Source organism: Platalea leucorodia, assembly GCF_965183815.1.
Source record: "Platalea leucorodia genome assembly, chromosome: 20".
In the NCBI taxonomy this organism is placed as follows: domain Eukaryota; kingdom Metazoa; phylum Chordata; class Aves; order Pelecaniformes; family Threskiornithidae; genus Platalea; species Platalea leucorodia.
The window spans coordinates 7,632,932-7,655,079 of NC_138842.1; the positions used below are offsets into that span (position 1 = coordinate 7,632,932).

General features: G+C 63.6%; 2 protein-coding genes across 3 annotated transcripts; one reads left to right on the forward strand and one right to left on the reverse strand.

The window, feature by feature from the left end:
- Positions 1 to 1,684: 1,684 nt before the first annotated feature.
- IL10RA (interleukin 10 receptor subunit alpha) lies at positions 1,685 to 5,576 on the reverse strand. 2 transcript variants are annotated; one of them, XM_082330642.1, is made up of 7 exons: positions 5,470 to 5,576; positions 4,419 to 4,539; positions 4,132 to 4,310; positions 3,672 to 3,838; positions 3,187 to 3,337; positions 2,932 to 3,056; positions 1,685 to 2,803 (listed from the first exon to the last, which is right to left on the reverse strand). In XM_082330642.1, exons 1-7 carry the CDS (start codon positions 5,531 to 5,533, stop codon positions 1,814 to 1,816), a joined length of 1,797 nt encoding a protein of 598 aa, XP_082186768.1. In that variant the 5' UTR covers positions 5,534 to 5,576; the 3' UTR covers positions 1,685 to 1,813. The 2 variants fall into 2 exon arrangements, with proteins under 2 accessions (XP_082186768.1, XP_082186769.1); XM_082330643.1 differs by lacking the exons at positions 4,132 to 4,310; positions 4,419 to 4,539.
- Positions 5,577 to 10,865: 5,289 nt separating this feature from the next.
- Positions 10,866 to 21,855, forward strand: TMPRSS13 (transmembrane serine protease 13; the record flags this gene model as incomplete). The annotated part of the gene is made up of 13 exons (XM_082330648.1): positions 10,866 to 10,886; positions 16,297 to 16,468; positions 16,780 to 16,881; positions 17,619 to 17,741; positions 17,828 to 17,957; positions 18,236 to 18,328; positions 18,415 to 18,458; positions 18,745 to 18,904; positions 19,025 to 19,197; positions 19,667 to 19,765; positions 20,054 to 20,196; positions 20,343 to 20,495; positions 20,628 to 21,855. The coding sequence occupies 13 exons, from the start codon at positions 10,866 to 10,868 to the stop codon at positions 20,640 to 20,642; spliced, it is 1,428 nt and encodes a 475-aa protein (XP_082186774.1). The 3' UTR covers positions 20,643 to 21,855.
- Between the last annotated feature and the right edge of the window lie 293 nt (positions 21,856 to 22,148).

The window sequence follows — 22,148 nt, forward strand, 5'->3', positions numbered from 1 at the left end:
GCAGGATCCGGCTGCAGCGCTTGACGTCAGGAGCGTTTAAAAGGGGAAAAAAAAAAAAAAAAAAGTCATGCTTAGTTTTGATGACTCCGTTTTTCAGAGGAAGTTGAAAAAAAAAGAAAAAAAAGGCAAAAAAACCCCAACACCCAAAATACCCAGAGGCGAAAGAGGTGGTGGAAGTGGAAGGGCAGGAGGGCGCCTGGCAGCAGGCACGTGGCTGGCATCGCAGTGCCGCTGCAGCGGGGTGCCCGCCGTGGCCAGCGGCCGGGCCCTCCGCGTGACGCAGGGAGCGCGTCTGGAGCGCGAGTGGCGTGACGTCAGACGTAACAGAAGGAAACACAGCAATGCATCAACAACCTGTCTCCTGACTGCGGTGATTCATGTTTTCACCTGAAAAAAGTACTCCCCGAGCTGGGTTTCCACCAGCAGTTTTAACGGGACTATCCCACCGTGAAGGTTCTTGGAAACTAAGCGACTTTTGGAAAAACTCTCCAGTGACCTGGCAGTAGTCAAATGTAGATCGTGGTAAGTCATTCCCATCTCATGCTTGTTTCCATTCTGACAGAAACTATTCCCCCACCCCCCACTTTCGACTTGTTCCGCTCTGCCCTGGAGGTGCTCCTGCCCTTCCCTGGCCCCCGAGCCGCTGCCCTGCGGGACGCGCCCCTGTGCAATCGCCGCCAGCTGCCCGGGTCCTCCTCCCTGCTGCTCCTCCGGTGCGTGCTCCCACAACGCAACGCTCTCCTGGGACAACTACCCTGGGCCTCGGATGAGTGCGAAGCTCTCGGTGGGCTGGCTTTGTTCTCCTTTTTTTCCAGTTGTGATGTGGAAACACTTCTCCCCATGTAAGGCAAAGGCATGTTGCCTTTTGCTGCAGGGGAAAGTCCGTATCTGATAACGGAAAGCGCAACTTGACCTTAGAAGAGGATGTACAGATGAATGGACCAAATAAATAACACCACATCCTTTCTGTATTTACAAATTAAATAGAATAAATAATGTCTATATGCAACAGTGGCAGAACGCGGACCATAGCGTGGGCAGGGCTGCCCTGGCTCATGCTGGGCTCCTATGGCAGCTGCTGCACGCATCCTGCACCCCTTCGGACGTCGCCAGCGCCCCGGGTCTCCGCCATAGGGGCTGAATGCCGAAGGGTCTCTGTAGGGTCAGGGAAGTCCCTTGCTCCCTCCAAGTGAGGCCAGCCAGCGTGGGAGCTCCACGCTCCCAGCAGCAGGACGGCTGACGTCAGGTTGCTCTTTGCTTTTGGTGTCTGTGTTGTGAAACGTTTGGACAGTATCGGCGGCGTGGACGTCAGCTGGAGGGCCCCGGCATTCGCCTGTGGAAGGGGGAAGCGGGGAGGGGAAGCGCGAGGCTGGTGCCAGCCCCAGCCCCGAGGGCAGCCCTGAGCCTGGGGGCTGCGTGCCCCGCGCTGGGCTGCTGGGGAGGGCAGAGAAGGCAGGATCGCCCTTTGGAAACATCCCGGCGCGCGTCCTTGGGCTTGGCGCTCAGAGGAGGGGTGCTCCAGCGCAGCCCGTCCCCACGTCCGTTAGCTTTACGCCGGAGACTGGCTGGAGGGAAGGTGCAGGGCGCGCTGGGGGCTGGCCACAGCGGCACTGGGGCCAAAGCAGCCCCAGAAGTAGCTAAGCTGGTGCCCTCGGGTGCGTCTCGGCCGGGGCACCACTCAGTTTGATGTGTTAACATTCAGGGGTCGGCGGTAGCTTATTGGAGTAGCTGCTCCCCGTGGGCAGTGGCTAGAAGAGGTAGTTGGGTCAGTGTGTGGGGCTGGCGGGCGCCCGCTCCCCAGCACGGGGACGGCTCACAGGCGGCTGTCCTTGCTGTCCCCATTGAGCAGGCTCAGGGGGTTGATTTGCAGCGTGAGCCAGTCGTTGGTGCTGAGGCTGGAGATGAGGGGCAGTGTCCCCAGGAGGTCAGTGTTGAAGATGCTCAGGTCAAAGGGAGTTTTCAGGAGCTCGGGGCCGGCTTTGGAGGCGAAGGGAGCACCCGGAGCCCCGTAGCTCAGCAGAGTGGGGGCTCGGGGCCCCAGCTGGCTGGAAAAGTCCCAGACAGTGGGCTCCTGAGGGGCCCCCCATGGCGCAAGGTCCTGCGTGCGGCTGCAGGGATGCTTGGGAGAGGACTGCTTCAAGTACCCTTTGGCCACAGCCAGCTCGGAGCACTCTACATCCAGCACGATGTCGGTGCTGCCCGGGCGCTGCGGGGATCCTGCACAGCCCGAGAAGGGCACCCCCTTGGCTGGGTCCTGCCTTGGCTTCACCGTGCCCTTGGATTGCTGCAGGTAGCCACGGAACTCCACTTCTTGCTGACTGTCCTGGCCGGCGGCAGGGGAGAGGCTGAGCTCCCCTCCGTGGGGCAGCCTGGCCTCCGCGGGGCTGGCATTCCCGCTGCCGGTGGGGCACGTGGGGCAAGGGCAGGTGCTCTCCAAGCCCACGCCGCTGTCGTCGCCGGTGGGCAGCTGCCGCTTGTAGCCCTGGGGCTCGGGGCCTGAGGAGTAGCTCAGTTCGGAGGAGGAGGTGTGCAGGCAAATGCCGCTGTCGGTGCTGGTGCAGCTGCTGTCTCTGCTCCCCATGGCCCCCGGCCCCAGCAGGCGCACTTGGTCCTCGGGCCACTCTGGGAGCCTCCAGCCCTTCTCCAGGGGCAGCTGGGCTGTGCTGGTGCTGCTGTCGGGGCCACCGTCCTGCTGGGGCTCCTTCTGGCACAGGAATAGCTGCTGGACAGGGTCTGCGTCCAGGCTGCCCGAGGTTGAGGACTCCTGCTCTACCCAGAGTGAGCTCTGCTTTATGAAGGACTTCTGGGAGGGAGAGAAAAGAGAGGAGTGAGCCGTGCGCGTCCCTGCTTCTTGCCTGCCTCTCCCAGCAGCTACCCAAGCCTGCACCCTCACGCCGGCCGCAAAGGGTGCTGCGTGCCCGGCTGCCTTACCAGGACAGAGGGCGGCCTCATGGGTTTCTTTATGTAGGTGCACGCCAGCAGAGCCCCCAGGAGGCCCAAGAACAACAGGGTGATGAAGGAGGAGCTGACAATGCTTAGGACAAGCTCTGCGCTCCCTGCAAGAGAGGACGTGCCCAGGTGAGGGGGGGAAGGCAGAGTCCTCAGTGCACGTAGCACAGGGCCGGGAGGCTGAGGAGGATCCGCATCCCACAAGACCCCCCCTTCCCTGGCTCCCCCGCCACTCACTGTCTCTCTTGCCGATGGTGACGCACTGCTCGGCGGTGTGCGTGGCGTGGGCGTGCCGGCTGGCCACGTCGGGCTCCACGCTGATGCAGTACTCCGTGTCCCAGAAGAGGTTGCTGATGTTGAACTCCGGGGCTTTCTCCACCAATTCGTACTGCAATGACCAGAGTGCGGGCTGGTACCCGAGAGCCCCCAGCTCCTGCGGGAGTGCTGGGCCCCGTGCTTTCCCCCCTCCTCCTTCCCTGTCCTCTGGGAAAAGTCCCCAGGGTGCTTAGCAATACGGCTGACAGCAGCTAGACCCAAAATCCCAGTAAGAGCTGGGGAACCTACTGCAATAAAATGTGCAGAGAAATCTCTGCAATGTTGTGGCTGTGAGAAAGCTCAATGTCAAGTTTTACAGAGGGCTGTACTTTAAAAATGTGTTTTTCAACTTGAGCAGCACTGCGTGTGACAGATGGGGACAGCATGGGACCAGCAACTCAGCTCACCGTCCGATTGTCCTGTGCCCTCCTGACGAACACCCGGTATCGCCTCACGTACTTCTGTATGTGGTCGTATTTCACGGTGAGGTTGCCCGCCCTGAGGAGCAGCTGCAGCTGCACGTGGATGGTGTTGCCCGTCACAGAGAGGCTCTGGCCCGACAGGCGCAGGCTGGCTGGAAGCAAGTGAGTTGGAAGAGCACGTTAGGGTTTTCTCCTGTTTGCGGCTCTAAGAGCCTTTACAGCAGCGGACTGAGCTGTGACTCTTCCTCGCAGCCAGTGCTCCCTGTCCTAGGCTTATCCCGTCCCAGCCCGCAGCCCGGCTGCCCTCCAGGAAGGCGTGAAGAGGGAGAGACATCCCTGCTCTCATCTGTCCCAAAGTTCCTCCCAAGCAGCTTGGCACCCTGACCTCTGCCATCCTCGAAGCCTCCTGCCCCAGCCGCAGGATGGAGGCAGACCCCCGACCTACCGTCCTGCGGGGAGAAAGAGTTGGTCCTTTGCCACGGGGACGTGTGGTTTCCAGACACGGCCCTGACCCGTGCGTAGTAGCGCAGGGCAGGATCCAGGGTGTAGTACGTGAGGTCACAGGAGTACCCCGAGATCTTCACGCAGTTCGGGATGGCTGTCCAGGAGGAACTTGTGCCGTAGCTGCAGGGAGAAGCGCGTGCGGTGAGAGCGGTGCGGGCAGGTGCCAGGGACTCGGCTGTCACCGCCGTCGGTATCAGATCCCCCTGGCACCCCCGTGGCTGTACTCACACTTTGTACTCCACTTCGTAGCGGGTGTCACTGGGGTGGTTGTGGCCCGGCTCCCACAGCAGCAGGTGATGCGCTATCTCCGCAGCAAAGCGCACGTGCGTGGGGCTTGCCAGCTTCTCACCTGCGGGACCGAAGGCGAGCGTCAGGTGAGGCCGGTTGGCATCCCTTCCCGTCCCCCCGGTGCCCGCAGGAGCTGGGCAGAGCTCCTTGCGACTGCCTCCTCGATGGCTCGCCTGGAGCTCGACCCCTGTGTTCAGCAGTGACCATCCACCCGAAAAGCGCAAGGATTTGCCCAGGCCTGTCCCACTTCCAAGTTTCAGTGTTTGCTCGTCCCCCTCTTCCCCTTCCTCTCTCTTCTGGGGAGAGCCCAGCTCAGCCCAGCCGAGAGGATCTCGGTGCTTTTCTGGCCCAAGAAAGGAGCCTGCTGTATTTACATCCCTGACCGCCCCTGCCCTTTCTAGTAGCTCTGTTTGGATTCAGCTTTCCTGTTTTCTTATCTGCTGTCTGGAAGAAACGGACTTTTCACACCTCCTGCCTGAATTTCGGTATTGTCACCTGGCAGCAAAGCGTGGCTAGATAACATCTGTCACCCTTTCTGTGCTGGTTTCCTCAGCAGCCGCTGCCTGCCGGCAAACACTAAGCCGCACCGTTGCCTGGGGAGGACGGCCGTCAGCAGAGCACCGCGCTAGCGACCGCAACACAAGGCACCATGGTCCACACTGGTGGAGGTAAGCGAGGCTGATGCCTGACGACTAACGCAGCCTTTAGGCTCCCAAGCAGTGAAGAAAGGAGGGTGGCGAGCAGGGAGCCCTGGTCGTGTCCGGCTCCAGGCAGGCAGGAGCCTGCGGGCACCACCAGCCTGAGCGCTGAGCAGCCAGCGAAGGTGTCCGAACCGCAGCAGCTCCGCTCGCTGCCTGCCGGCATGCCTTCCCAGGCCGGTGCCGGGATCTCGGGTGTGGAGGGGAGCAGAGCAGCCTGCTGGGAGCCGTGGGGCTCAGCCGCAGCAAGCGGGGAGCTGAGGGCCAACGCGGTGCGGGCAAGAGAGACTCACCGTCCGTCCGCTGGGCGAGGAGCAGTGCCACCCACAGTGCCAGGGCTGTGGCGGAGGGGGCCATGCTGGCTCAGCATCCTCTGAGGGCGCTGGGCTGGGCGAGCAGGGTGCCGAGCTCTGCTCTGGCGGGCTGCTGAACGCTTGTTTTTCCCCTGGAGGCTGGCTCAGTGACGTCTCGGAGGCGTTAGTGCAGTGGGAGGAAAGTCGCTGTGTAGCGACTTCCACTTTTCTTTACTGTCCACCCACTCACCCACAGCTAATCTCTCAGCCCAGGCCGGGCATTTCCTGCAAGCAGCCTTAAAGGAAGAGCTTTGGGGGCTTTTCTGATCAAAGCGGTACACTGCTGAGAAAGGGAAAATAGGAGTGCATCACGTGTCCGCCTTTGCTCCTTCGTTATTACATGAGATGTTAAAAGCACAGCACAGGGGGTAGCGTTAGCGCCTAGGATGACCCATCACAGGGATTTTATTGAGCACAGCGCAGTGTCCCCTTGGGCCAACGTCCTGTCCTGCCAGCAGCTAAAGCCGGCCGGGTCATGGCCAGCCCTGGGGAGCCCCGGAGCCCCAGGAGGGGGTTCTTGCGTTCCCTTCCTTCGGGCTCAGCCCGTACCCTCCTGTTTCAGTCTGCCATTTGCCTTTCCCCATTTCTGGGGCCGAGTGACAACCTCTGGGCTATTGTGTGTCCTGCAAACGCCGATGCACACGGCTGGCATCGCAAGCTCTGAAGTCGGGTGCGGCGGAGGGGGCTGTAGGCTGTCCCAGGGCTCTGGCAGCTGCCAGCCAGACCCGGGGCCCCGGTACGGCCGTGACGTGCGTGGCTGCGGGGCTCTGGCCCCATGGCAATGTCCCACCTGTCTGGTGATGCCGGCCTGAGGTGTTAGGACCTGAATTACCACCGAGCGGACTGCAGGTCCTCTGATTTGCCTTTTAGCAGGCTGAGTTACAACAGAGCTTGCTTGAGGGCTTTCCTGAGGCCTGTGCAAACCCAGGGGCCCTCATGTGATGGAGAGCAATTTTTCTCAAGAAGAGGAATTTCCCACAGGGAAATTAGTGGAAAGGACACGGATAAAAAGAGCAAGAGAAACCGAGAGTTTTCTCGGTTCTGAGGCTCTGGTCAGCCTCAGAAAGCTTCAGAGCAGTCCCTGGCTTGGTGGGTACAGAGGTGCAGGACCTCGGGTCCCTTTGCCACAGCAAAGTGGCTCCTCAAAGAGCCATATCAAATGCCCAAAGTAGGAGATTTCTGCTTTTTCCCCTGACTCTGAACAGAGTCTGTCCCCTGACTCACCCTTCCTGCCAAAGCCCACAGGCTTCCACGAAGCCTTGCCAGAGCACCAGCAATTCCATCAGCTGCCGGGTGGGTCCAGCGGTGCCACCGAGCCGTCCGCCGGTGCCTGGCACCAGGACCTCGGGCACGGCATGGTGGCCTGCGCGGTTCTCGTGGCACCCAGGGCCACGCGGGCTTCGGCCCTGCTCCGCCGGGGCCGTGGGGAAGACGGGCACGGGGCGGTGGTGCTGGGCGCCCGGCAGCAGGGAGAGGCTCTGCCTCGCCGATGGCCGTTCCTCTGCCGAGGGCCAGCCCTAGGGACGGGCAGGGGAAGACGGCTCCAGCAGCAGATCCCCTCGCTGGCTTCACCCCAGCTTGCTTTATTCTCCCCTCTTTGGGGGACCAGCTGATGTCCTGTCACTCTGCTGTCAGTTCGTGAGTCAGATCTGGCAGCCGCTGAATTTAGGAGTCCTGAGATGAAGCACAGCCCATCCCACACAAAGCCACAGCTCGCGTTTCATGTAAAGGAATGAAAATGAAAAGCAATGGGACCAGAAACGAGGAAGGAGGGAGCTTTGTGGAAAAGACCCTGCGGGGCTGGACCTGCGGTTGAGGCGGTTCAGAGGTTTGGGAGAAAAGGTTGGCAATTTAGGAGAAGATGAAACAGGCTGAGGAGAAATGACAGTTCTGTTGAACGCTCAGATCGTGAGCGGCACAGGCGCCCCGCGGTGCCGGTGCTGGCACCCGAGCTGCCGCATGGATGCGGGCACCGCCAGGTGCCACGGGAGAAGCTGGTGCTGGGACAGCACCGCAGCGTGCCTACCTGCTGCCCGCTCCACGGCTTGTGGTGCCGATGCTGCCCAGGATCCCTGTCTCATCACTGCTTTCCCCTCATCCTCCGTGAAACGCCGCTTGGCGTCCTCGAGGCTGCAGACTTCATGTCTCCATGCAACCTTTGCTGCCGCCAGCTCTGCAGCGAGGGGCCGCGGGGAGGGAGCCGCTGTCTCGCAGGGAAAGGAGGGCAGACCCGTCTTCCCGGCCCGAGGCAGGCGGGCACAGCAGCCCTGTCCCGCGGCCGTGCGCTGTGCTGAGGCACCCTGCAGCCCCAGCACAGGCAGGGGACCCAGCGATAAAGCACGGACGAGCTTTGCATCGGGCGTTGCTGACCACCCGAAGCACTGCGCTAAAACCAAAGCATCGCAGGAAAAAGCAGCCCCGTGTTCTCAATGTCGGCGGGAGAGGTTTTCAGTTCATGGGTCAAACCAGCCCTTGAGAATGTTGCCGAGTTTCCTTTTCATCTTCAAAATAATTGACTAATCTTTGAATAGGAATAGCCGTGGTTTTAATAACCTGGAAACCACCTGAGTCAGAGCTGCACAACAGTTCTTTCCCCAGAGCCTCTGCAGCTCGTCTCAGGGGCAGCAAGGGCTGGGAGCTGCAGCCGCCCCGGCTCCTGCCAGCCGCTAGCCCCGGCCACCCGCTCGGCAAGCGGGCTGCCCACGTCTGCGGGGCAGGCTGCGGGGCGAAGCATGTCCTCGGCTCCGTCCTCCTGCCCGCCTGGCTGCTGCTCCCTTGTGCAGCACCCACATCCTGGAGCTGCCGCTCTGCGGCCGGGGCTGAGGCTGCCGCAGCCTCAGCGACGCTGACAGCTTTGGCACGGGCAAGGCTGGAATGGGGCTGGGATTCCCGGCAGCCCCTGAGCCCCGCGGGTAACACGGCTGACCCTGAAATATCCCCTCGCGGGCCGCTGTGTCGGCCGGGCAGGGTGACACCACCGCAGAGAAACCCAGCCCGGAGAACAGCAGGCAGAGCCGGTCTCTGCTTTTCCCGGCCCTGCGCCGCTGCAAACCTCGGGGAGTTTTGCCCAGGGCAGTGGGGATATCGTACAGCCCCGGAGGGGGCAAGCTTGGGCTGCGACACGGCACCGTGCGGCGCAGGGCTGGGGCTGGAGCGCTGGTTCTGCGCGGGCGCAGCCCTGCCGCGGGACAAAGCGCAGGAGAAGGCACCTTGCCTGGAAGAGCAGAGTTGTCCTCTTCCCTCCCTCGTGCCTGGAGGTCAGAGCAGAGAGCGGAGGAGCCGCCAGCTCTCCTGGCGTGGTGATGCTGGCTCTGGCTGTGTGCGCTATTAGCACCTCGTTTGCTGGCGGGAGGGTGCAGCAGGGCTCGTGGGAGCGGTTACCAGCAAGAAAGTGCGAGGATTTCACCTGGGAGGTGTTACACGCGCGTGACATTTAATGTCAGGTTGCTGGGGTCAAGCCCAGACACACGGTTCTCTGTAACTTGCTTTCCGTAGGTGGCTTTGTAGAAACACGAGCAAACAATCATTCCTGGAGCTGCTACCTGGAGCTACTTTCTGAGAATCCCTTTTCAGGCGAGGACGTGGCGGCGAGGACGTGGCAGCTGGCGTGGACGTGCAGGCAAGGCCAGCTCAGGGCTGTCGGGGACGCAGCTCGCTGCTTGGCCAGCGCTTCGCCCCTGCGCCCCAGCGGGGCAGAGCCCTCAAGGGCACGGGGTGGCTGCAAAAGCAAACAAAATGCTGTTAGTCTTGTGTGTGAAAGCTAGAGAGGTGTGCGGCAGAACGAGGGCTGGCTCAGAAACCACCCTGGAAGTAGGGGATCCCCAGAGCAGGTGGCCTGGCTCGTGGCCACCACCGCGGGAAGCATTTGCCCTGTGCACCGAAGCGCTCGTGCTGGATCTGCCGGGGCAACGAGGCCCCGGGTGGGCTCATTGGAGAGAGGCCGGCAAAGGGCTTGACAATGACCTTGCCAGAAGAAAGCAGGAGTAAACACCAAGATCAGGATGGGCTCAGGTGTCGGTCTTCTCCACCGAGCTCCCCGATCCCCGCTCTGGCCAGCCGGGTTTGGCCCCAGGCTGTGCGTGGGAACAGGGCAGGCATTGACCCCTCTGGGAAGGAACGGGATGGGGAGCCCCGGGGCAGGGTGGAGGGGACGGCAGGATCCATCCCGGGATTTTCAGCCTGGAAATCGAGGGGGCTTTGAAGCAGGTTTCCTCCAAGCTTGGATGGCCCGGCTTGTCTCCTGCCCTTCCGATGAGCAGGTGTGGGCGGGGAGCCGGATGAATAAGGGACTTACGCTATGAATAATGCCGGGAGAAATGTGCCTGGAAAATAGTGTCGGGATGGGGCTCACAGGAGGCACCACGCCGCCAGACAGAGCCTGCCGGGACCGGACCATCGGAGAGGTTGCCCTCCTCCCTGCCGAGCCCCGCGCTGCCCTCGCATCGCCCGGTGCCAGCCCGCCAGCCTCGTTCATCCACCCCGCAGCCGCTCCTCCGGCAGCCAGGGGCTGGGGTGAGCGGGGCGTGCGGCACTGAGGGACGTGGGGCTGGGCATCAGATAATCTGGATATTTTTACCTGTTTCTCCCAAACGCGAGTTCTGGGTTAAGCAAAGCATCTCCTAGCTCACACCCACGGAGGAAGCGGGCGGCCACTGCTTTCTCCTTGCACAATGCAAAAGCATCACTCCATTAGCAAAGGAGTGAAAAAGCCTCTAGAGAAACTAGACGGAAACGGCATTTCATTTCCCTTGAAACAGGGCATTCTCGACTTCCCGGTCACCTGGGGCACACGAGAGGGCTTTTGCTGGGTTGGGACACGGCTGCGCATCCCCTCCTCTCCCATCCTCAGCTGGCGCTCGCAGCCCTTGGCCAGGGCCCGAGAGGTGAGGCGAGCACGTTGCGGGCACGCAGCAGAGAAGCGGGGTGCTTGGGCGGGCAGGCAGCCGGGAGAGAGGTGAGGAGCTCGCAGCAGCCCCCGGCGCCTGGGATGCCACTCTCCCCCAGGGCCAGACCTGACCCGCTCCCAGACCTTTGGCCGCAGCCGGGGCTCCTGCTGCCCCTGCCCAGCGTTCCTCAGCGCCTGGCTGGGGCGACCGGCAGCAGAGGCAGGTATTTTGTGTGCTGTGCCTGGAGCAGTTGGGAAACAGGCAGCGGTGGAGCTGGGCGGCAGGTTGGACTGGTTTCCCTCCGCGCCTGGTGCTGGCACTGACGTACGAGCCCGCTCGCCAAACAAACTCTGCCCCGTCCCTGCGGACCTGACTTCGCTCTGCACCGCGCTGCGCAGCAAAGGATGGCTGTGCCGGAGCTGTGATCCCAGCCCAGCCCTGCAGCGGCCGATGGACGGGAAAACCTCTCCGGTAAGGCACGGGCAGCTCCTCCAGCTCTGACCTGGCTAGGAGTACCAGAGGTTGCTCTGTGGCCGTACGGACCCACTTTCCTCGGGGTTTGGTGGAGGGCCCGGTTTCTCCCTCCTGCTCTCTGGGGCGTCACCTTCACAGCAGCCTGTTGCTGCCGGCGGGGAGAAGGACCTGGGGCGAGCTGCCTGTGGGGCTGCTGCCTCCGGCGCCCTCGGCACACGGAGGGAGGAGGACTGCCGCCAGCATCCCCCGTGTCAGCCCTGTGCCAGCAGAGGAGGCGTCAGGGACCGGGCACCGCTGCTTTTCCACACTGGAGCGGATTTGCGAACCCGGGGGGACCGGCTGGTGCTGCTGCTGGGAGCCCGTGCCGCTTGGCACCCATGGGAGCTGCACGTTCCTGAGCCCTCTGGCACCTCCCACCAGCACGTCAGTAGCCTCGGCAGCACGCTGGTGGCCCTGGCCCCCGCTGCTCTCCCTTGCCTGCTCTCCTGGCAGTTTTTCCCGTGCTCTTTTCAGGCTGGGTTGACCGGGACCTGCTCGGTCTCGGCCGTGGGGCCTCGCTGAGCATCCTGTCATGAGGAAAACATCCATCCTTGGCTGGGCACTGGGCTCAGCCCGCCCGGGCGAGGCAGCGGGTAATTACCGTGCCGAGTGCTGCCGGCTGTGCCAGCGACATCCGGAACGTGCAAAGCCGGCAGCGGCAGGGTGGATGGGGCTCCAGGGGAGGCAGGGCCAGCTGCGAAAGCCACCCGCTTCCTGCCCCTTGGCGAGCGGGAGCCTCGGAGGCAGCCAGGAGCAGGAGCAGAGTGGGCTCCTGCCAGAGCCAGCCTGTCCCCGGCACTGCTTTGCAGCGTGATCCCAGCTCCGGGTGGCCCCGAAAGCAGGCAGCAGCACAGCGTCTTGGTGAGAGCGGGGCAGGAATTCGGTTGCCTGCATATGGAGACAATTACCCGATATCGGGCATCTCCACTGGGCCACCCTGGCTTTGTTGCTGGGAGTAAATAGGCCATTAGCAGTCCTAGGTGCCACCCTCGGCTCTGCAACTACAGGAGAGTCGCTTCATCTTTCTGCGCCTCAGTCTGCCCATCTGTGGAATGGGGTGAGCGGCGATTACTCACCCCCTAGAACATTTTCTGATCTCTGCCTGAAGGGCTGCTCACACTGGCATAAGGCAACCTGTCCCTGGCCAGATCGGGCTGACTCAATCGACACGGCTTGTCACCTGCACTTGTCTGCTTTGGGATTTCACTTCCCCCTGCGTTGCCCCTTTACGGCACCTGGGTCTCGGCAGCATCCTCCTGCAGCTCCTGCCCTGTTCGGCCCCATGGCCCCAGAGGCTCTGCCCAGCCCCACGCCGCCAACGGCTGGGGGAGCAAGGCCGGCGAGCCGGGGGCCACGGCTTGGGCTGGGGGTCTGCCCCCTCCCGGGGAGGCACCGCCGAGCCACCGCTCAGCTGCGGCGCTCGAGCAGGACGGGCGTCACAGGAGGGAACGGGGGCTTTCACAGGCTCGGGAGGGTTTTGTCCCAGGGGAGCGCGAGGACAATGTCGCTGTTGTGTGCTCGCTGAGCCAATCTGCCGTGGACAATCGGCGCTCCGCGAGCAGGTGAAGCAGCCGGTTCCCCGCTCCGAACAAAGGCTGTGAGCGGCAGAGAGCCGTGGTGAGGTGTGGGCTGCCAAGCTCAGCTGGGAAAGATGATCGCCTATTTAGGCAGCTCATTCCAGCTTATTTAAGCCGGGCTGCTTCCCTCCCCTCTTGACGCTCCAAATTTTGGGTAGCTGCCGTGCCCTTCTGCTCCTCCAGGGCACAGCTGGGCCCTGGTCCGGTTGCAACACCCCAGGTGTTGCCTGGCTCCTTCCACTCTCCCTCCCACTCCGAAACTGCGGGTGACGGCTGCTGGCTTCCCTGCCTTCCCTCCCCATCCCGCGTGGATCCCAAGCCTCGAAGCCAGCCCGGACCACCTGGCCCCTGGCAATTGCTCTCTGCTGGCGTGGATTCGGTGGCCTTCCCTCTGCAGCGGGGAGTCGAGCTGGAGGTCAGTGCACGTGGGAGCTGACGGTGCAAAGGCGATGGGCTTCTCTGGTGCTGCTGTCTGTGGCTTGGCTGCTTTTCCCAGCTCTGCTCAAAGCCTTGGAGCAGAGGGAAGGACCGAGGTGGTGGTTATGCTCGCGACAAGTGTAGCAAAGGGCTCGCGTTGCCGACGGGCAGCGTGTACTCGTTCCCCAGGCAGCCTGGGCTGGGCACGAGGCGAGCAGAGCCGGTGAGGAGTCCTCCCGCGTGTCCCCAGCATCCCGCCTCCCCTGTGGCCTGACAGTGGCCTTGCCACAGGACGGAGCTGGTTGTGCTCCCCCTCCCCACACCTGGCCTCCAGCCCACGGCGGGGCCCGGTGCTTTTGCGGCTGGCAGAACATTTGCAGGGAGGACGTCAGAAAAAGGGCTCAAACCGCAGCCGCGCGTGTGAGAGAGGCATGGCTCCGGGTATGACTTTTACTCAAAAGCCAGCAAAGGATGACTAAAGGTTTTGTGGGCAGAAGTCGCAGCTCACTCAGCTCCTTAACAGAAGCATCTTTGTAAAGCTGCTGCTGTTTGTTTGCTGCTCCAGTGGCTGTACAACAGCGACCAGTTATGCTGGTTACCGGGAGCCCGTGATAAAAGTCTTGTTAGCCTCTGCGATAGACCTAAAAAAAATACGTGGACTTTAGACTGTTAAGGAAATGAGTAGCTAATAGTTCACCTGAGTGTAAGAAAGGGCATGTGTTTCCTGCTAAGGAACAATGTGAGCGGTTTAACCTATAGCGAACTTACGCGTTAATTTGAAACGTTTGTACGCTGGAGGTAGAAATGCTTTAGCATCCAGCATCGCTGGCTTACTGGGGAAGCTGGGCTGTGTTTTCTAGTGCAATGGAGAGGTTTGTCCTTAACGGCGTTGTAATTCTGCTGATCTGATAACTGAAGGGTTACGCTTGCTGCAGGACGAGGCATGGGAAATATCAGACGTGGAGATAGCATACAATTGCCACTGTAAATGATACTGCCTGGGTATTTACAGAAACCTCATTTACGCGTAAGAAAAGTATTTTTCCTGCCTAGGAAGGGTTCCTGGCATCTGCTCGTTGCTTTGCTTCTGCGAAGCAGTGGCGCAGGACCCGCTGCAGCTCTGGCTCCCTTGCTGATGGCGTACGCTTTCTAGCAACGGGCACTAAGGGTACCCAGGGATGTTTCGCGGAGCGGGTGTGCAATACGTGCCGCGAGGACTTGAATCCCATCAGCGTGACTGCTCAGACCCATTGGGGAGGACGCTGCCGGGGCACTCGCCAGCTCTGCCGGCTGCCGTGCCAGCCCAGCCCCGCAGAGCACACCGAGGGGCTCTCCCGGGCTCCCCGGCACCTTTGGGAGAGCCCACGAGAAGGCAAGCCTGCAGCACGGCTGTCCCGGGCTTGCCCCCAGGGCTGCTGCGAGATTCAGGCAGAGGGAAAACTGGCCTCTGGCTGCAGGCTGAGCGAATTCAGGCTTGTTATCGCTGTGTGCCAGGGAAGGGGTGAGAAGGGGTGGGTGATGCTGTGAAACAGAAACTGCCTCCGCTCCTCCCCGTGCGTGCAGGAGGCCCGGGAGCTGCTCGCTGGGTGAGCGGGGAGGTGGCTCTCGATGGCCGGGAGACGTTAGCGGCGCCTGTGCCAAGGGCCCCGCGGGCGGCGGGAGGAGGTCTGTGCCGGCAGGACCGAGAGCCTGTGCCGGGGGGTGACCCTGCGCGCCCCGCCGCTGGCCAGGGCGGGCGGCCAGGCAGCCTCCCCGGGAGCCCGGGGTGCCGTGCCTGCCGGCTCTGCGGCTGATGCGCGTGGGCTGCGAGCAGTTATTAAGGCACAGCTCAAGAGGTGCCGTGTCCCCCCCAGCGTTCAGCTGGGGGCTGAGGCAGACCCTGCGTGGGGAGCACGCGTGGCCACGCCGGGGTGCGTGACTCACGGGCTAATGCCCAGGAAGTTACACACCGCATTGCAAGAAAGGGCACAGCCGTATTTACAAAGCATGAGCCTGAGCAGGCTCCCGACGTGCTCATTAGGGCCCTTGATTCCCGGCAGGAAACACGAGGGCAGAGAAGACCCAGCGGGAAGGGGGCGACTCGGCGGCAGCTCCTGCTCCTGCTCTGCCCGCCGTCCCCATCCTCTCTGCCTGCTCCCAGAGCCGTGCCCCAGCCCGGGTGCTGCTTGCTGGCTTGGCAGGGAAGGGGATGTTTTCTGGCATCGCCAGCAGCTGCGGGGCCAAAAATCAGGCAGGCTTCCAGAGGGGCGTGTGTGAGCCCACCTCCTGGCCGGCAAGCGGTCCCCTGGCAGGCGGGCTGGGCTGTGGGCGCCCGAGCTGGCCACGCTCTGCTGCCAAAGGGTGGCGGCTCCGCTTCTCCCTGGGGCGCCCCTTCTGCGGGACTGGAGCGACGTTGCCCGTAGGGACAGACGTAGTCCAGATTTGACTGGCAACAGTTTGACCGGCTTCCCTTGAACGGCCCGGTGCAAACACGGCCGCTCGCAGCGGTGGCACTGGGGGCAGCGCCGGGAGGAGCGAGGCAGCGTGGTAAGCAGCTGCCGGGAACGAAGCCCGGGCCGGGCTGTCGCTGCCGTGGGCTGGCCGGCGATGCCCTGGCAGTTTCTGTAAGGCACGCAGTCGTTTCTTGTTGCCAAAGGTGTATCTGAGATTTTACAAATGACGTTACAGTGGCAGAGGAAAGAGCATTTACTGTGGGCTGTGTACCCAGGTCCTCTCTGAAGGAAAACGAGAGGCTCTCGCTTGTGTAGCTGATCGAAGCTGGTGGGGCGCTTGGAAGAGCGTATCTTGAGGAAAGGAAACCAATACATATTCTTTTGCAAATTCACGGATCAGGAGTGACACAACTGCAGAACAGCATTCCAGGCTGCAGGACGTTTCAGGGCTTGGAAAACACCGATTATTAAGTATTACTAAATAACAGCTGGAAATTGCACCGTATTTTTCAAATGGCTAATTAAGGATAGATGCATAAATTGGGGCACGAGCCCCGTGGAACTGGGCCACAGCGTGACTGACCCGATGCCAAATAACCGGCTGATCTCTCTCTGATCCCAGCAATCAGTTTGGGAAATTTGGCCAGCAGCCACCTAAAGGGGAAAAGCGCTGCAGCGAAGAGGTTTTCAGCATCCTGGATGTGATAAGGCTTGGGCGCCGTGGTACAGAAAGAGGCACCGCAGTGGTAACTTGCCGTGTAGTTGATGGCACTGCGGAGCAGTAGCCACCAGCGGCAACGGCTGGCCGTGCCGGGGAGCTCGGTGCCGTGCCGGGGAGCTCGGCTCTGCGTCGCCTTTGCCTTCACGGCTGCCTGGGCGGCGGGGTGGCAGCCGCGGGGACTCTCCGGCGGTCACGGCCATAACGGTCTCCTCTGCTCGCAGACCACGGCATCGCCCAGCAGTGTCCCTCCCAGCCTCCATGCCTCCGTGGTCAGCAGCATCTTCGGTGCCCGACCTCCGCAGCCTCGGGAAAGCGTCCTCGGCATTAGCTTCAAGCCCTACAGCCCGGAGTCCAGCCCAGCCCCGGCCCCCTGCACGACCTGTGAGAGCACAGGTAAGAGGATGGTGCCGAGGGTGGTCTCTGGCCACCCTGGCCCCGGTCCCACCTAGGCTGGGGAGGGAGGGAGGCAGGGAACGGGTCCCCGTGCCCGCTGCTGGCACAAGCCTCCGCCACAGGCTGGTGTTTCCCTGGGGGTGTGAGGGTGCTGGGGGCAAGGGGGAGGCCAGCGACCGTGGCAGGATGGGAGGGTGGCACAGGGAGGTGCCAGGGAGCTCCTGGCACTTGCCGGTGAGCGGCGGGGTCCGGGCACCCCGGGGAGGCAGCCGCTCCCCCTGACCCTGACCCTGCCTCTGCTCTGCTGCCAGGATCCTCCATGTTCAGAGCTCCCTGCATGAGCCAGCGACGGCTTGCGCTCATCTGCTGCATCTCCATCCTCATCGTGCTGCTCGTCGCCCTCATCCTGCTGTGTGAGTGGGGTCCCGGCTCGGGGGTCCCTGGGGGGAGACCGCCGAGGGGCTGGGGGTCAGCAGAGGCTGGGGAGCCCGACGCTGGGAAGCCAGCAGGAGAGCTGGGCTCTTCCCATTCCCTGAGTGTTCCTGACATCTGGTGGACAGGCAGGAGCAGGATTGCCGGGGAGGGGAGAGCGGCCGCCGGGGCTCCCTGCGGTCCCGGGTGGGGCGAGGGGGCTGCACCGCTCTTTCCTTCCCCCGGGCTTGCTTCGGGGGCCCCCAGCAGCACCCACGCTCGCCCTCGCTGCGGCACGGGGTTAGCGGGCAGGGCCCGTCCGCCAAAGTGCAGGCACAGAAACCGGGGGAGTCGCTTTAACCCTCGTAACATCTAGCTGCCGCTTCTCCAGCTGCTGTAGCTGGTGGTCTGGAGCCATCTGTGGGCTGAATGCATCTTTCTGCAGGAGCAAGCTAGAAGGGGGTTAAGCGAGAGCGGCTTGTGGCAGCTGAGCTGCACGCTGCTGGGCTGGCACGGGGGGATGCTCAGGGCTGGCCAGTCCGTCTGCCCTGCATCCTGCAGCTCTTCAGCCTTGGCTCAGACGGCAGCCCTGCACCCGAGCTCACGCCTGGTGTTTGGGAGCGCCCCTGCGCCTGGCAGACCTCCTCCGGAGTCCTCTCCGGGTGGGTCACGGCACCCTTGCCCGCAGCGAGCCCCTGCCGCCAGCCCCGGCCTCACCACGGCGTGCGCTTGTTTCCAGTTATGTTCTGGCGGTCGCAGACTGGCATCGTGTACAAGGAGCCCGCCGAGAGCTGCAAGGAGAGCCCCGTGCGCTGCGACGGCGTCGTCGACTGCTCCCAGAGGAGCGACGAGCTGGGCTGCGGTGAGGCACCAGGAGCCGGGGGCGGTGGGGGGAGGGCAGCCCCCGGGGTGCTGGGTACCACTGACGCGCCCGCTCCATCCCCGCAGTGCGCTTTGCATCCGACGAGTCCTTGCTCCACGTCTACTCCAGTGCCGAGAGCCAGTGGCTGCCGGTGTGCAGCAGCACCTGGGACGACTCCTTCTCCAGAAAGACCTGCCGGCAGCTGGGATTTCAGAAGTAATTCCCGGGGGATGGGGTGTCCGGCTCGGGCGCTGGGGCCCTGCCAGCCCCCTGGGCGTTGCTCTGGCCCTCCTGCCCCGGCCGGGTGCACAGCCCGCTGTGCTCTTTCCCCCAGCATTGTGCTTTTCCGCTGGAAGGCTGCGTGTCCAGCGCTGCTCTGGGCGTTTCAGTCCATCCCCACCAGGGCATGCAGAGCCTCTTGGAGAAGGCAGGGACCGGGCGGTCAGTGCCCAGCGAGGAGGGACCCTCACTGCCTCTCTCCTCTCCCCTCCCAGTGCGTCGCAGACCGAATACGTCCCCCTGCACGTCTCCGGCAAGAGCCTCACCGTGACCGACGAGCGAGAGACCATCCAGCAGAGCCTCAACAGGTACCGGGCAGCGTCGCCTCCTAGCCCTGCCGCCGCCTGGTGCCGCAGGGCCGGGGCTGAGGCTGTGGCCCTCTTCTCTCCTGCAGCTCACAGTGTCTCACGGGAAAGTACGTCTCTCTCCGATGCACAAGTAAGGGGGCTGGCTGGCAGGGCACGTGGCCGAGGGCGGGCGAGGCCAAACACGTGCTTGGGAGCGCTTTCCTCCTCTCTTTGCACAGGGTTGGGCAGATAGGGCGTTTTCCAGCAAACTTTCTGGGTAATAGAAAACTACGAAGGTTGCGTTCCCGTGGTCTTCACTGGCCCCTGTGAACTACGGAGCACCGCTGGTGCCTGCGGGTGCTGGGGATGTCGTGCGCATCCCCCGCCAGGCTTGCCTCCTCTCTGAGCCCTTCTCTCGGCCCTGCTCTCCCCTCCAGCCTGTGGGCAGAGGATTTCTGGCCGGATCATCGGGGGAAAGGAAACCTCCGTGAGCAAATGGCCCTGGCAAGTCAGCGTGCAGTACGGGCCGATCCACATCTGCGGCGGCACCATCATCGACGCGCAGTGGGTCCTCACCGCAGCCCACTGCTTCTTCATGTGAGTGCTGCCGCAGGCAGCTGCCCGCAGCGCTGCTGGCCAGCCCGGGGGCACTGGGCACGCAGCCCAGCCCCGCGCCCCGCATCTCACTCCTTGCTGCCCCCGCCTCTCCCTGCCCAGGAACAGCATGAAGATCCTCGACGACTGGAAGGTGTACGGCGGGGTCTCGGACCTGAAGCAGCACGCAGAGGGCATCCCCGTCTCCCAGGTCATCATCAACTCCAACTACAGCGATGACCACGATGACTACGACATCGCTCTCATGAAGCTCTCCAGGCCGCTGACGCTCTCGGGTGAGACCTCTCAGCTTGCTGTGCCACAGGGCTGGGCTTGGCTGGGGCTGCTGTTCGGGGGGACAGGGAGAGCCTGGGGATGGGCAGGAGCCAGAGGCAGCTCGGGTCCCCTCGGAGCCGTCCCTGGGCTGCACAGGGCTGCTGCCAGCTGGAGCATCCCGCTTGCTGTGGCCGCACTGCTTTCCCCTGCCTGCGCCGTGGTCGGGAACTGGCCCATCCTCCCCCGGCAGGGTCCGGCGCACACGCAGCCGTGGGCTCGGCTGTGCAGCCGGCACGGTGCTGCTCGCCGTGCCCCGCCTGGGCAGTGCGGCGGGGGGCCGGCAGAGCCCCTGCCTGGGTGGGCGCAGAGGGGAGGGTTTTCTGCGCACCCTGCTCCTCCCTAGCCACAGGGCTGGTGACCGCAGTGGCTATTTTGCTCCTGGGTGACTCATCCCTCCCTCCTCGCCTGGTTTTCATCGTCTCCCTCCAGCTCAGGTTCGCCCAGCCTGCCTCCCCATGTACGGCCAGCGATTCCAGACCGGCAGGTCCTGCTTCATCACCGGCTTTGGGAAGACCAGGGAGAACGAAGGTGAGGGTGGACGCCGGCTCTCCACAGGCAGCTCCTGTGCCTCGCAGCCCGACCCGCAAACTCAGCGCGCGAGAGGAGCGAGCGCAGCTCTGCTGCCGTATTCGGGGGCCGTTCCCGCAGGGGTGACTCACAGCGGTTGCGCTCCCGGCTGTGCTGCTCGGCAGAAATAAGGCCTGCGAGATATAACAGCTTCCTCCCCCCGCCACGGAAACGCCTGGTGCTGCAGAGGGGTCCGGGGCGGCGGCGGGGACGAGGCCCACCCTGCCCACGGCTCCTCCTGCCTTGCAGATAACACGTCCCCGAAGCTGCGGGAGGCCGAGGTGAAGCTGATCGACTACAAGATCTGCAACAGCGACAAGGTGTACGAGGGCTACCTGACCCCACGGATGATGTGCGCCGGGTACCTGCAGGGGGGGAAAGATGCGTGCCAGGTGAGCCGAGGGCACACGGTCCCCGCCGGGCAAGGTGGCACGGGACCGGCAGGGCTGCCCGCTTTTCCCGCACGCCGGTGTCCCCCGGCTGGGTACCGGCAGAGGGGCATCTCCTCTCTCCTCACCGCTCTGCCCCTCTGTGCCAGGGTGACAGCGGAGGGCCCCTGGTCTGTGAGGACGACGGCCGCTGGTATGTGGCCGGGGTGACGAGCTGGGGGACAGGATGTGGCCAGAAGAACAAGCCCGGTGTTTACACACGCGTGACAAAGCTTCTCAGCTGGATATACAGCAAAATGGAGGTGAGGTGAAATGGCAGGGCTGTGCTCGGGTGGGGGACTTAGCAGGTGGCCCCGGGTGCGTCGAGAGGGGCCGTATCCCCCGCAGCCCAGCCCCTGGCCCCTCACCCTTGCTCCCCCCTCTCTCCCTTGCAGAGCGAGAACGACTAAGACCGGGAAGGACGCTTGCCCGGGCTGTGCCTCTCCAGCCTTGGTTGCTGCCAGGGCATGATGCTACCAGCAGATCCCCCCACCTATCTCTGGACTGTCCCCACAGCCAGGGACCCGTCACTGCCCCCAGCCTCTGAAAGTACGGCGCCTGCAAAGTGACTCTGCCCTCGCCCAGTGCAAGGGAGGTGGCCTGGTGGCAGCTGGGCGCAGCACCCAGCCGGCCCCGGCCCGGCAGCGCGCAGGGGCAGCAGCCTGTGCCGGCGGCTGGCCGTGCCGGCTGGGAGGCACCTCCTCGCCCCGTGTCTGTGCTGCTTCTCGCGTAAATAGACGTGTCCGGACGCGGGTGTCGCGAGTGCTTCCTGGCAGGACTGCGGCGGGCGAGGGGCTGCTAGCGCTGCCCGTCGATCCGGAGGAGGTTGCGGATGGAAGCGGGGAGCAGGACAAGCCGTGGGGTGCCCGCGGCGAGGGAGCCCTCTCCTCTGCACGCTGCTGCCAGGTCGCAGCTGTGCCGCCTTGGGGCGTGGGACGGGGCTCAGCCGGCACGGCGCAGCTCTGCCATGCTCCCGGCGGGCAGCAGCCGCCCCCACCTGCGAGGCCGCGCTCCCCGTTTTCTCCAGGGAGGGCTGAGCGAGGGGGAGCCCCGAGGTGCAGTTACACCGCCCTCTGGGAGGAGCAGTAGTTGCTCCCATGTTTGCAGACAGGTTTAGGAAGCGCCTTTTAAATGATGTTTCTCCCCGTGAGGGAAATACCCGTTTGTTTGTTTTTCCATGCCGTGGATATGGTCGGAGCAAGCACTCCCTCCCAGGACTGCGTGCAGCCGGTCTCGGTTCCCCCGCCTGCTCCGACGAGGATTTCGGCAGCGGCGTGGGGCAGGTCTGCTCTGCGGGAGTGGCTGCAGGAGCTGTGACAGAAGCCAGCAGCAGCCAAAGGCCAAGGTGGAGCGTGATGGAGAGCAGCCACCCCTCCCTGGCAGCGCCCAGCCCCGCGCCAGCGTGAGCCAGCCCCCGCATCTCAGCTGTTTGTTCGGTGACCGGTGCCGGATTGCTTCCTCCTCCCTCCGGCTGCTGAGCACGCGGAGAGCGCGTAGCCAGCCATGCCTCCCTGGCTACACCAGAGCGGGGACGCATTTCCCCCGAGGAAACGAGTGCCCGCGCCTCGCTGTGGATGCTTTGAGGCACCCGGGGTGCTACGGGAGATCCCCAGGTCGGCAGCGTGAGCGCCCGGCGGGTGGGCAGAGGCTGGCCGCCCCTTTGCCGAGGCTGCGCTCCTCTCCCCAGATGCGTGGTCAGCTGCAGAGGGGTTCTGGGGAGCCTGGCCACCCAACGCTCTTCTCAATAAACGTTTTGGTAGTGCTCCGTGTGGAGGCGGCTCTTTTGGACAGGCTGGCAAGGAAGCTGGGGAGCCCCAGCGCCCAGGTACCAAGGAAGCCCCAGGGCGCGGGGAGAGCTCTGCCCACCCTGGGCTCTGCGCTGCGCCCGGGGCACGGCCCTGGCCCGAGAGCGCGCC